The following is a 14,269-nucleotide window of genomic DNA, read 5'->3' on the forward strand; positions in this document are numbered from 1 at the left end:
ACAATAGTTCATTAATCATCCTTTTAAGATGATCCTATTTTATCACTATTACCTTCCCCATATCTGAGAAAGTTATGTGAGTCTTGAAAAGAACATGTAGTTCTCTCAATATATATATATATATATATATATATATATATATAACAAATAATAAAAGAAGTACTATTACTTTGTTTTGGGTGTATGCTGTATAGGTTAGACTTTGCCATAGGACTCCATTATAATCCTTCATAATTTGGTTTAAAATGTCGAACATTTTGGGGCGACTGGGTGGCTCAGTCAGTTAAGCGTCCGACTTCAGCTCAGGTCATGATCTGACGGTGTGTGAGTTTGAGCCCCGCATCGGGCTCTGTGCTGTCAGTCCAGAGCCTGGAGCCTGCTTCAGGTTCTGTGTCTCCCTCTGTCTCTACCCCTCCCCCGCTCACCCTCTGTCTCTACCAAAATAATGAATAAATGTTAATTTTTTTTTAAAATGTCCAACATTTTGACTGTTCAAACAAACCACTAAGTGCTTTGCAAAATTACAACACATTCTTTATGTGACTTAATTAATATCTACTCCAATTATACACAACACATTATCATGCTCAAGATCTAGATTTATTTTAAAACATTTAGTCCAATTTATATTAATGCAGAAAAATCACATCCAATAAACCACAATTGTAAGAAGAGACACAATAGTTGTGTACTGTCACATTACCACACAAGTATAACTTGATATTTAAGTGAAGGATTATGAATCACAATCACATATAAATAAAATATTTATCATCTCAGTAGTAGTAAGAACCTCTTTTGAGTATGTAGGGTCTTCTAGGTTTATTCTCATATAGCTGACGTTTCAGAATGTAAGGGATTTTTCTCTTTATAACTTCTTCCTTTTCATTTTTGTCATTTCCAGCATCAAGAACATCCTCCTGAATTAACTGCAAGAGAGGCAGAATATGAATCAAACTTACATGTGGCATGTCTTTCAGGGTATTTTGCTACATTTCATCTCATTTGCTATTCAGACAGTAAGACATACATGGATAAGATATATGAGGTTTAAAACAATTAAATGTTTTGTCCAAGGACAGATGACTGTCAACTGACTGAGACGGGATGAGAACGTGGTTTTTCCGATTCTCTGTTCAAGGCCATACACTGATACCTCCAACTGAAGCAACATACCTAGTACATCTTCGAGTATGTGTCAGGCTTTAATTTATGATAGAGAGACTAAAATGTTAAGAAAATATATCATAAATCACAACACACATAGAGTTTTGAATTCAGTAAGTCATGTTTGGCCTTAAAAGGCAATAGGATTTTATATTTCTTGAAGTTAATTACTGACTTGTCTTGAAAGCCATTCCAAAGATCCATTTCTCAGTCTCAGAGAGAGGATTGTTTGCTCTGCTTAGCTTAGTTGTTGTAGAAATTAACACATGTGAAACAGTAAAGGTCTCTTTAGATTGCGGTGCCTAATAATTAGAAGCAAATTCAGATTCAGTAACGTTAGGGAGTTCATCTCCATGTAGAATCTTACCAAATCTCATTAAATATGCCACATTCTAACATTAGTTCTGAATACTTCTTTCTGGTATAGTTGCGATTCACAAATTTCAGCTAGCAGAAAATATTTAGAACTCTTCCCAGAATTTTGCACATAATTTATATGAAATTTTAAAAAATGTTCAAGATAAAAATTGTATTTGTACTTGTGATTATCCTCTAAACTTTAAGGTCATTATAAGAAAAACTAACAGGAGGTTAAGTTTTTAATTTTAATGCATATGAACTGAATCCTATCACCAAGTACTTTATTTCAACCCACAGCTATTCAGTTTCAGAGAAGGAAAACGAACTACCGCTAGACAACCTAATTTCTTAATTGCATGTTTGTCTGTGAACATAATCTATAATTTGTAGTATGTTCTGAATGATATTATAGTTTTTGTTTTAAATCACTCAATAACATTTAAAATAGCAAAAGTTCTAATCTTATGAGCACCTGATTTGTGTGTATAATAGTTTATTGAGTTGTTGTTTTTAATCCCTGGATAAATAGCAAACAATTGACATTTCCCTATGTTAAAATTAGCATTTTCCAAGTTTTATTGACTTAAACAATATTTTGAAGACTAAGTTATTTAGCTGGAATTAGAATTAAGAGATGAGTAGTAAATTAAACCTAGCTTTTTTGGTCTTTCATCTAGAAAACATCTTTTTGTCTGCAAGTTAGAATAAACACTAGAAGTTCTGTCTTGCATTTCTTTTCCACAAGGTATTTTTGTGATAGTCGTATATAGGGATTGTTATATTAGCAGCAAAGACACCCTCACTGTCCCAATGTTGGTGTTAACCCAAAATATAAAAGATGAAGCAAATCTCTCTTAGAGATTAATATGAGAGAAATGGTTTCCTTGTTGGGAAATTTATTTATTTACTTACCTATTTAAATGTTTATTCAAGAGAGAGAGCAAGGATAAAAGAAGAGGCAGAGAGAGAGAATCTCAAGCAGGCTCTGAGTTATCAGCACAGAGCCCAATATGGGGCTCAAACTCAGAACTAATACCAAATACAAAACATGAACCAAAATCAAGAGTCGGAGGCTCAAGCACCTGAGCCACCCAGGTGCCTCCCCACCTTTGTTGGGAATTTTTTTTTTCTTTAAAGCATTTTCATTTCTGCGGCACCTGGGTGGCTCAGTTGGTTGGACGTCCAACTTTGACTCACGTCTGATCTCACCCTTCATGAGGTTGAATCTGGCGTAGGGCTCTGTCCTGACAGCTCAGAGCCTGGAGCCCCCTTAAAGATTCTGTCTCCCACTCACTCTGTGTCTCTCTCTCTCAAAAATAAATAAACATTTAAAAATAAATAAAACAATAAAGCATTTCATTTCTCTTTCCCTCCTTCAAACTAACAAATATTCTAAAACCAAAGGCAATAAATCACTAGCATGGCCTTAAATACAACCGACTCATCCACTACTTAAGTGTAGTTGTGTATAATGGATTTGGCTGTCTTGGCTGTTAGTGGACCTAATTTAGATGCTAAAGACGCCTGAAATCCATGTATTCTGAAATAGGAATATATACATATATGGATTTTTTCCAGTTTTATCTGCTTAATATATTCAAATACAAATCGAAACTTTGTGTTTTATGTTTTGTGTTTGTTTATAGATAATACACATGACTTTGTGTTTCTAAGAACACATTTTGAGTCCTTAAATTTTGTAGGCACACCACCGCCACAAATTGCCTGAGTATGCCATTCATTTAAGCACAATAAAAGCATGTGGATCAAATCTGCCTTAGGATATTACTCCCCCCCTTTTAAGACTGAAGTAATAATATTTTGCCAAACTCCAAATATTTGAAGGACACTTTGAAGATCTGAAGGAATGTTAACCTCAACACATGGTTTATTCTTCTTTAAAATTTGTAAGTCTTCCTGTTATGATAATGATCGCAGTGAAAAAAAAAATCAGTACAAATGAGAGCTAACTAGTATAACGATAATTATATTCATATTTTGTTTTTGCTTTACCTCCCAGTGTTGAAAGGCCCTGCTGTGGCAGATTTTTTGGAGCTGGTATATTGTCAACATCGCCTCCAAGCTAAAGCCGTCTAAGGCAGTGGGAAATTTCCTTCTTGTAATAAGCTCGTCTTCTTGAAGCTCCCCTGTTTCCTCAGCTTGGCTGTTCAGGTTATTTACAAAACTGCAAACATTTAGAAGGGTCATTTTCCAAGAAGAAACACCTGCTTTATTGGTCTGAAATATAGAAAAAACAGGTACTTAAAATTTTAAAAAGTAGGTAATTAAATCTTGTATCATATGGATAAGAAATGAATTTCCATTGCGCGAAGCCATTACATTTTAGGGCCTCATTGTTACTCCAGCCTAATAAACACACTGTTATTAGTTTAGTAACTTTATATCACAGAATTGATTAGTGCCAATTCCTCATACATGCTATTTTTTAAAAATGTAATACAGTTATACACAGGCACACATACATAAGCAAAGCAAAAATTTTGAAATAATAGTGAGCGTAAATGTGTAAATATATATGTATACATCACAGATAAGATTTTAAAAACACCATCTCTACCAGAGTTTAGTGTCTAATGGAGCATGGACTATGATGATATTAATAGATTTGCACAATTACAATAACGTAGGGTCACTAATCTATTCCATACATTGATAATTCTCATAAACAGCAACACAGCTGATCAATTTATTTATTCGCAAATAATAATATTTTCTAGAATTACTATTTTTTTCTAATAAGATAGGGTCTGAAACCACTATTTTCATCAATAATTTTCCTGTGTGCCAATAGTAATAAACAAGGAAACATAAGGACTTAGGAGAAACTAAATGTGAAATAAGAAAAAATAACAAAAATTGCAAAGGGCGTAGATGAAGGAAAGCATACATTTTTCTTAAAGACACACACACACACACACACACACACACACACACACACACATGAATGACCACACAACCACGATGGGAAGATTCAATAACAATACTATCATATGTCAACTCTCTCTGAATTATTCCCCAACTGTAATGCAATTGCAAATCAAAGTTCCAATTTGGAAAATATGGGAAGACTGGAATTTGGCGGTGGGGATTTGGCAAAGTAATTATAATGTTAATTTGGAAGTATGAATGTGTGAGCATAAGCATGAAGATTTGGAAAAATAAAAATGTAATGAGGAGGAACTTACTCTACTAGTTATTGAAATTTATTTTAAAGACTCAGTAATCAAAGGAGAGAATTAATAAAACAAGAGTAAACATTAAACCCAACAGAAAAAAATATAATATCCCCCAAATTAGTCCAAGTACAAATGAGTTTATAGCATACAGCAAAGTTTGCATTTGAAATCCTTGGGACAGTAGGCTATCAGGAAACCTGGACTTACATCTACTTATAACTCTATTGACATATAGTAGTCTAACAATATGCAGATGGGTTAAATATAAGTAAAAATAAAATAATGTGTAAATTATACAGAATTTACTCTATAAACCTAGATTATTAAGCAAATATCCAAACCATGATCCACAAAGTAAAGGATAACTTTAAACACATAAATGTGTAAAACATCTCTGGAAAATTAACAGCCTGAATTAACACCAGAAGCAAGCTATATGGTAAAAGCTGCCACAAATATTAATATCCTTAACACAGGTAGAGCTCTTCAAAAAGAAACTGTTGAATCCACAAATTTAAAAAAATAATAAAAATAAAAATTTTAAACCTTGGATAAATGATATAAGTAAACAAGTCACAGATCACTCATCAAAGAAGAAATATGTGGAAAGAATTTGGCCACCATCAGCTCAGAAGACTTTCAAAGGCTAGGTACATTTGTTGGTGTAGTTATAGGGACATGGAGAAACAGACACTTCCTTTTCTAAATATTTGTTGATCTGGGTGTAGATTGTTATAACTTTTTGAAGGATGTACTGCATTAAAATTGAAAATGTGCACACCCTTTGATTAAGCTTTTATCCTAAGAACATGCAAATATATGAGTATAAAGATATTTACTTACAAATATTATTATGATATATAATAATGTAATATACAGTGGTTTTAACCAGTTTGGAAATACTTTCAACTATGCTCCTTGAATACGATTTTCCAGCCATTGCTTAAACTTTTCTGCTATGGGAAACTTAGAGACAACATGCTCCATTCCTTTATCTGGCAGCAATGCCTTATATCATACCAATTAATGGAATACCTTAATTTTACATTTTCTTCTTCTTTTTATTTTTTAAATGTTTATTTATTTTTGAGAGAGACAGAGTGAGCACAGAGGAGGGGCAGACAGAGAGGGAGACACAGAATCTGTAGCAGGCTCCAGGCTCTGAGCTGACAGCGAGAAACCATGAGATCATGACCTGAGCCTGAGTCCCATGCTTAACTAATTGAGCCCCTAATGGAGGGCTTTCTAAAGTATACTTCTTAGAACACTAGTTCTGCACTCACTGTTTTTAAAAGAGTTCCACTGTCAAGTAAATTGGAAAACTTGAATTTAAAGGAAATGTAAAGATTTCTTGAACGTAGGTATCCTCAGAGCCTTTTACTTGCAAATATTCATTGTAACTTTCTAATGGAGTCAATGCAGTGTCAAGAGTTTCCCAAACTAATTTGACCACAGAAAGCTTTATTCATAAAGTCCAGTCAGGACTAATGTTATCTGATTCTTTCTTTTCTTTCTTTCTTTCTTTCTTTCTTTCTTTCTTTCTTTCTTTCTTTCTGAGGAAACTGAATTAATCATCTCATTTCTTTCTGCTAGTTAAAATAGTCACTACATGACTCAATAATACGATTATTTAAAGTCGCATTAAAAGCACAGCTGAGAAAGTATGACTGACTGAAGAATGTGTAAGTAGATAGACATCATGTATTTGAGAACATTTTGTGTAAGGTCTCAACCATTTCATTCAGAAAAATGGTAAAGACTCTCTTTCCTAGAATCAGGCTCTTCTAAGTCCACTTCTTGACTAGGTCCCAACCTCAGGCTCAGTCCTTAATCCACTTAGCCCAGTTTTAGCAAGAATCTTGCTGAGCCTGTTTACTGCAAATGCCTCACCCCATGGTATCTGATCACCCTAGATATCTGATCAAATATCAGATACTTGATGAAATTTCTGGCCCTAATATCACAATCTTGTGTCTTCTAGCAAGACTCCTTCTAGCCTTAATGTTTCCTCTTATTCCATCCACTGACCCCCACTCTGCTTCTTGGCTATAAAGGCACACTTGCCATTGTTGTATTTGGAGTTGAGCCCAGTCTCTGCAAAACTCCCATTTCAGTAATTCCTCTTGAATAAAGTCTTCCCTATTATGTTTAGCTAGTGTCATGAATAATTTTTCTTTAACAATAAACATTCTACTTATTACATTATTTTATACAAATGTTTATAATAGACCTAAGCCTGTAGATAAGAAATTTAGAATATCATCTCTTCTTTTCAAGATAAGGAAAATGAGAATATTTGTGGTTCTTACTTACCATTGCTTGATTTTAACTTTTTAATACTAAATAAGATTCTGGTCAAATTTTTGTTACCTTAATTAAATAGGAGCTAATCCATAAGACGAAGACTTATCCCCTGTAATACACTGAACTCAGATAAGTCCAGCAAATTGTGAATTCAAGCATTTCACAGAACTGAAAATAATTAAAGTCATCTGTGGTGAAGCTCTGAAGTTTTATAGTTGAATGCAAAATGTGACTGTTAATAATGGATCCTAGATTCCCACTGTTAGTTCAAAAATATTTATTAAACTCCTACTGTATACAAGGCATTAAATTTGATCATAGAAAATTACAACATTATAGCAGCTTTTTGAGTTCCTGAAGAAAACATCCTATACCAGGTTCTCTTTCTGAATAGAACAATAGGAAAGTACTAGCACTGGTAATAAAGAGAACCGTATTGTGAGGGAAAAAAAAATATCTTCCACTTTTCAAGCTTTGGACTCTTCTCTCAACCTTCTGTTGCTTAAGCAAATTTTCACATTAATATTTTAATGTCTAAATAGCTTTACTTCACAAGTGAAATTCTTCACATACTTTATTTTTAAAATGGAAAGAAGAAACCTGAAGCTTTCTGAAGCTGTTCATAATGGAGTTACTTCTACCAATATCAATTATTATTCTCTTAAATTTTTAAATGGAGTAGTTTAGTTAAAATGCTCATAAGTTTGGGGTTTCATTTGCATAGAACGCTACACACACCAAAAATCAATTGAGTCAAGGAGAAAGAAATGATAGTAGTTCTGTAAAACATAAGGAATGAGCTTTTTGTTCCCATCCTAACAGCAAAATTGAAATAATTATGCTTCTTGGTGCTTTCTCATTATAGACTGTATTTTGCTTATTTCAATTGAAAGGAGGCAATGGGATTCAATTCTCATTCCATGATCTGTTTAGAGACATATTCCAAGATTAAATAAAAGAGAAAAAATTTATTATGCCTGTATTTTTATGTATTTATTTTTTAATTATTATCATTATTATTTTTATTTTTGAAGGAGAGAGAGAGACAGAGTATGAGCAGGGGAGGAGCAGAGAAAGAGGGAGACACAGAACTCAAAGCGGGCTCTGCTCGAACTCACAAACCGCGAGATCATGACCTGAGCCGAAGTAGGATGCTCAACCGACTGAGCCACCCAGGCGTCCCATTTATGTATTTCTTTTTAAAAGAAAAACTAACCCACTCCATAAATTGGGATTGTTTTTCCCTTGCAACTCTAGGGAAGGAATCACAACTCTACTTTCACATTTTCACAAGGTAGCTAGCACTCTTGAAACTATACTAGCTTTCGGGGATTATTTAGGACTTTGATGTGTCTGTGTAAATTTAGAATTACGGAGGTAACATCTCTACTGTGAAATTAAGTCGTTTCCTAACTTTCCCCATTTTTAAACATAGATGATTGACTTCACCTGTCTTCCTATTTTTGGGGTGATATCATTGTCACCATTGCTCTTCTGACTGAGTATTCAACAAAGGATCCATTGTCTTAAGGTTATTATTTGGTTTTTGAGGTTTAATGACTAAACTAAATCTGATCATTCCTGATATGAAAGCTATCAAATTAAGAAAATATTTGGTCTCAGTCCATTCAGCTTTTGTAGATCTGGGCAATGGTGAAAATATATGCACTTAAATTTTCCCCAAATGTCTTTTAAGGATCATAGCTGACAATGTATCTTTGTTAGATTTCCGATAATAATACCCCCACGCTCCCAAATACTATTTCCCCTTATACCCACATAATTCTACAAATATAATAGGGATTGTTGTACCTGGAATGTGCTCACTCAGTTAAGGAAGAGAAATCTGAAGTACAAGACCTGAGTTGGGGTATTGCTTCAGAAATTAGACAGAACGTCTGGGCATTTACTTTCTTACTATAACATCTGTTGAATCCTCTGCCTTAATATCCTAGGGCTATAATAGTGATTGAACCAGGGGTCTGCCTCAATTCAAAATTTATTTTTCTTTGAGAAACATCTTCTTGTTGAGAACCCGGTTCTCTATTTCTGCCTTTAGATACCCACTAATTGACTCACTCTGGGGAAATCAGCACTGTGTGGTAGCATGGTAATCACATATATTGTAATTGTGTTTTATTCCTAAGTACAGACTGGGATCTAGGCACCTTGTTTTCAAGACCCCAAGAGAGGAATAAAAGGGTCCGGTATACAAAGTCTCAGTTGGTTCAGTAACAGCAATGAGCAGGTGTAGATGACACTTCTGTTATAGGGAGAATGTAAATCTAGGCATGGATTTGATGTAAATGTGAGATCATAAACTCCAACCCTTAAAAATAAGGAAGCAAAGGCAAGCGATGTTAACTAACCCCCTTATTTAAGATCAGATGGTTCATAAGTCACAGATGCAGGATCAGATCTCCAAGCTTCTGTTTGCCAGTCTATTGATCTTTAGGCTCTACCACATTTCTTTCATGAATTGTCATGAACTTTCATTTTTAACTTAGAACTCCATTTTACTCTTGCCAATATGACAAAAAAGGCTAAAATGTCACTTAGCTTTCATGTATACACTTAACTTGAGGCATACCCTTTGCCATACACGATGTGATAGGAATGGAAACAGGATTCCTTTAAATACATTTTCATCTCCACATAAATAATATGTGACTACTTAATTAAAGTTGCAATGTACTGATTGATAGTCACTATAATTTCTGTCCCTGTCACATCAACACCCTTAACTCTTTTGAACTCAAGGAAAATTTTCTGAAAAAGTAAATGCTTCTCTATGAACTTTTCAGTCTTGATGGGAAGTTATTAACTATAGGAAAAGGACACCGTGTTTATAATAAGAGCTTACAGGTTTTTCAATCCTTGGTTAAAGAAAAAAAGTTACCTTTGATGTATGCATATTGGTCAATAAATCTGCTTCTAATGCTTTCATTTCCTCTTCTGAATCTGAGTAAAATCAAAACCACATGTTTACTATATAATCATAGATAATTATATTGTAACCTACAGACTTTAGATTAATCCCAAAAAACTAGTCTTAGAGGCTTATTGTTTTCCTATGTATTTATTATCCTTAAAATAATATTGAAAAAATAATTATGGTTTTATTCTGGGCTAACCGGTAGCTAGAATATTAGAAGCACTTATAAGAAAATAAACACATGATTTTATGCCAAGAGAACTATTGATGTATTGAAGTTGTTTAATCACTGAATCTCAGTATTTTTTAAAAAAAGCTGATTATATCATATAATAGAGATTTCATCAAAAATGCTGGTTAATTTTTGCCAGCAATAGTTAACATATATAGACTATATGCATATTGATATTTTAAACACACTATAATGAAAAGGTGTGTGCAACAGACTTTTTCAAGACAAACCAAAAGGAATTGTTTACTGATAGTTTTAGAATAAGAAAAATACTGAGATTTAGTCAACATGAGATGCTGTTTTACAAAACATACTTTGAAAGATACGTTTTTCTACTTTAAATAAGAATTCAGAAATATGTACTTAGCTATTTAATCACAGGCTATTAAGCAAATTGGTTAAGCAAAAGTGGAGCTGTCCTTCAGTACATGTGTAGTTGTGCTGAAAATGGACTTCTGACGTTTTTTAGGATATCCATTCCAGTTTCCACTGATGAATATATTGCAGAGAGGAAAACTTTAGAGAGTACTATATATAAGCAATAGGAATAAAGTTATAGAACACCATCGCAAGATGACTTAATTCATACTCACTGATCTGTCATAAAACAAAGCAGGGGCTACAATGACTATCTTCCTTGCACTACACACTTTTATTAAAAAGAAGTGTCACACTTAGAGGAACCACTTCTTACATTGCATCTAGGAATTAAATTACACCAGAGATCTTTTTCTCCTCTTCGTTCAAGGCCAAATCTGTTTTTCAAAGGAATGACAAATCCCTTTAGCCATTTATGAGAAATGTACACCAAATTCCCTACAAATTTTGGCTTATTACATCAAGAAGTTCTAAGACTGAATGAACACAGTGTTTAATCAATAACCCAGTTTTTCTCATACACTCTCACTATACCTTTAACCTCCTGTAATAGCTAAAATCATAATTGTAGAAAATTTGCTATTTATATCATGGAAATGTTTTGCAAAGTCAGTTCAAGATCTTTTCTAGCGATCAAAAGAAATTAAAGATTTTTCGAAATAACATTTATATCTTCTGCTAGATGTAATTTCATAATTTAAATAAAATCAGCAGGAGTTTGAATTAAACATTTCATGTCATATTTATAAAATATGAAAGTATAAAACAGGTTAAATGATCTTACTGCATTTATTCCCTATGCTTTTTTTTCCACTTTGGTGTGATCATTCAATTATTTTTCAAACATTAATTGGAACATATTGCAACATTTCATGTTACTGTTTTAAATTTAAATCTTATTTTCAAGGTAAGTTATTGATAGATATTGAGCAGTACATGGTCTCTCAATTATCACATGCAAAACAATCTATAGGTAAATAATTTTTATTAATGTAAACATGCCAATTTTCCAATTACATTTTATATCAACTTAAACAGCATGCAGAAAATTAAATTAATAAGATGTTTGTCACATAGACTATATAAAGTGTATTTTCAAAAAGTACTTGGAATATTTATATGTTTTTTAGAAATAATTTTCTATAAATAATGGTTCATTCATTTACTCATTAAACATCAGTTTTCACTTTGTTTGTATCTTAACATATACACACCATTCAGAAAATAATTTTGGGGAGGGAGAAGCCACTGCTTCCTAAGAGAATGACTGAGGATGAGAAAAAAGCATTTTGAATGGAATGGATTCTAACTATGGTTTTGCACTTTGACAGGCACTGCCTCTGTACTTCTCATCAGATAGTGACCAGCCTAATTTAAGTTCTACATATTTTTTTTTTCCCTACTCTGGTGGTCACATTCCAAAGGGAGAGCATGAAGGGTTTCATTGAAATCTTTTTATTACCTTGCAGATTTAAAAAGAGAAATGAAATCTTTCAGTTTTTGTAATCATAAAGACAGAGAATGAATATATTCAGTTTCTATCACTAAAAAGCAAATACAGAATAAAGGAGAAGCTCTTCTTCCCGGCTGCATTAACATAAGTAGCAGCACAGTGTAAAAAAAAGAAAAAAGAAATCACTTCAGGGAATTGTGAAATGCAGCTGCGCTTACCTGAGCACAGACTCCAGGAGCTGAGAGCCAGAAGTATCATGCATACCAGCTGGATTTTCATTGCTGCCATCATCTTGAGCATTCTAGCAAGCCAAGTCCATAAACGTCACAGATGCTCTGAAAGGGGCTTTCTCTAGCTCTTCCTCTGCCTTCAGCTGACTTTGAAAGTGAACTATGAGAGATGCTTTGGCCATTCCCTATATATACATGTAGAAGGATGATGTCATGATAGTACAGGGATTATCTTTTCAGGATGTGCCCTCCTTCGTCTCTACCCCTCCTCTCCTCTCTCCACTTCCTCCTCCCCTTTTCCCTTGTCCCCCCCACTCTCCTCCCCCACTTCTGAACTTCAAATGAAAGTGACATCTTCCCTAATTGCTCCGGAATTCTGACGCACAGGAGTCATTCTAAAGCAATTCTATATAGAGCATACTGGAAAAAAACTTACAGGATCTTTTTTGCCCCATTTCCTCTCATTCCTGACTCCAAGAAGTTGTTATCTTGATTTTGTGAGGCAAGGGATCTGATATTTCTAATATAAATACAATCTCCAGGATAAATGCATGAAATCAGTGATTTTTAAGGCTTGGAAGTGCTTAAGGAGTTGGGGTTCTTTTCTTAAAAGATTTTTTTTTTAATTTTTTTACATTGATTTATTTTTGAGAAACAGAGTGAGACAAAGCGTGAGCAGGGGAGGGGCAGAGACAGAAGGAGACACAGAATCTGAAGCAGGCTCCAGGCTCTGAGCAAGCGGTTAGCACAGAGCCTGATGCGGGGCTCGAACTCACAAACTGTGAGGTCATGACCTGAGCCGAAGTCGGACGCTCAACCGACTGAGCCACCCAGGCGCCCCTGGGGTTCTTTTCTGATAACCCACACTTGTGAGCAAATGTTTTGTGATTTAGGGACTAATATAGGTTTTAGATAATGAATGCTAGAAAAAGGGAGAAGCTGGAAGATGATCAGAGAATCAGTTAAGATATAGGGATTAAGAAAAAATACAATTAAAAAAGAAAAACTAGGGGCGCCTGGGTAGCTCAGTTGGTTGAGTGTCCAACTCTGGCTCAGGTCATGATCTCACGGCTCGTGAGTTCAAGCCCCGCGTCCGGCTCTGTGCTGACAGCTGGGAGCCTCGAGCCTGCTTCAGATTCTGTGTCTCCCCCTCTCTCTGCCCCTCTCTGGCTTATGCTCTGTCTCTCTCTCTGTCAAAAATAAAAATAAACATTAAAAAAAAACTGGTAGCTCTAAGGAATAGGACATTATTTCCTAACACATTGTAAGTTTTTATTTTAAGTAACTGGGAGAATGAATTGTGTATGTTGAATTTTGGTTAAACGTCTTAGAAAAACAATGTCATGTCTATGAAATCCAACTGTAAATTATTTGTCTGTTAATAGGTGGAAATGCATATTATTATATCACTGATTGATGTTTTCTGATACTTTACTCATTTTTCTGTCTGCATTGCTCTGCCCCTTTTGGATTCATTGGATGCTATATCCTAATCTTCTTATAACCCCTTCTCACTGTTTTTCACCATTGCATATTTTTTTTTCCCTGTTATAATAGTGAAATTGTACTTTTGGAAAGGAAACAATCCTAAAAACCACCATCTACCAAAGTCAGATTTCTGAGACAGTGTCTTCACATCTTACTTTGTAAGCCACAATGATGCTCATTTCCTAGGTTCTCAGGAAAATAATTGCTCTTTTGAAGTGAAGCTTTATTCTTGCATTATTTCAAGGTACATGGAATGATCTGAAAATGGGACGCTGTTAGGAATGTGAATATTTGAAGGTAAAAGTGTCTGAGACTTGTTCACTTTTTAAATATATCAATCATGTAATAATGATAGAAAAAATAATCTGGATTATCCTCTATAGAGAGTTGATTTATATTTTACGGTATATTCTATGATAGTAACTTCTCTATTTTACCTTAAACTTAAGAAAAAGGGTAAATTCCAAACATTTAGTAATTATTTAAAATAGCAGGGAATCATTCATATAATTTAATGTCCAGGAA

The 14,269-nt window shown here is 34.0% G+C and overlaps 1 protein-coding gene across 1 annotated transcript; it reads right to left on the minus strand.

The window, feature by feature from the left end:
- Window positions 1-578: 578 nt before the first annotated feature.
- Window positions 579-12,428, minus strand: NTS (neurotensin). The gene is made up of 4 exons (XM_058741874.1): window positions 12,245-12,428; window positions 9,928-9,989; window positions 3,541-3,765; window positions 579-929 (listed from the first exon to the last, which is right to left on the minus strand). The coding sequence occupies exons 1-4, from the start codon at window positions 12,324-12,326 to the stop codon at window positions 777-779; spliced, it is 522 nt and encodes a 173-aa protein (XP_058597857.1). The 5' UTR covers window positions 12,327-12,428; the 3' UTR covers window positions 579-776.
- Between the last annotated feature and the right edge of the window lie 1,841 nt (window positions 12,429-14,269).

This window comes from Neofelis nebulosa, chromosome 8 (assembly GCF_028018385.1).
Source record: "Neofelis nebulosa isolate mNeoNeb1 chromosome 8, mNeoNeb1.pri, whole genome shotgun sequence".
In the NCBI taxonomy this organism is placed as follows: domain Eukaryota; kingdom Metazoa; phylum Chordata; class Mammalia; order Carnivora; family Felidae; genus Neofelis; species Neofelis nebulosa.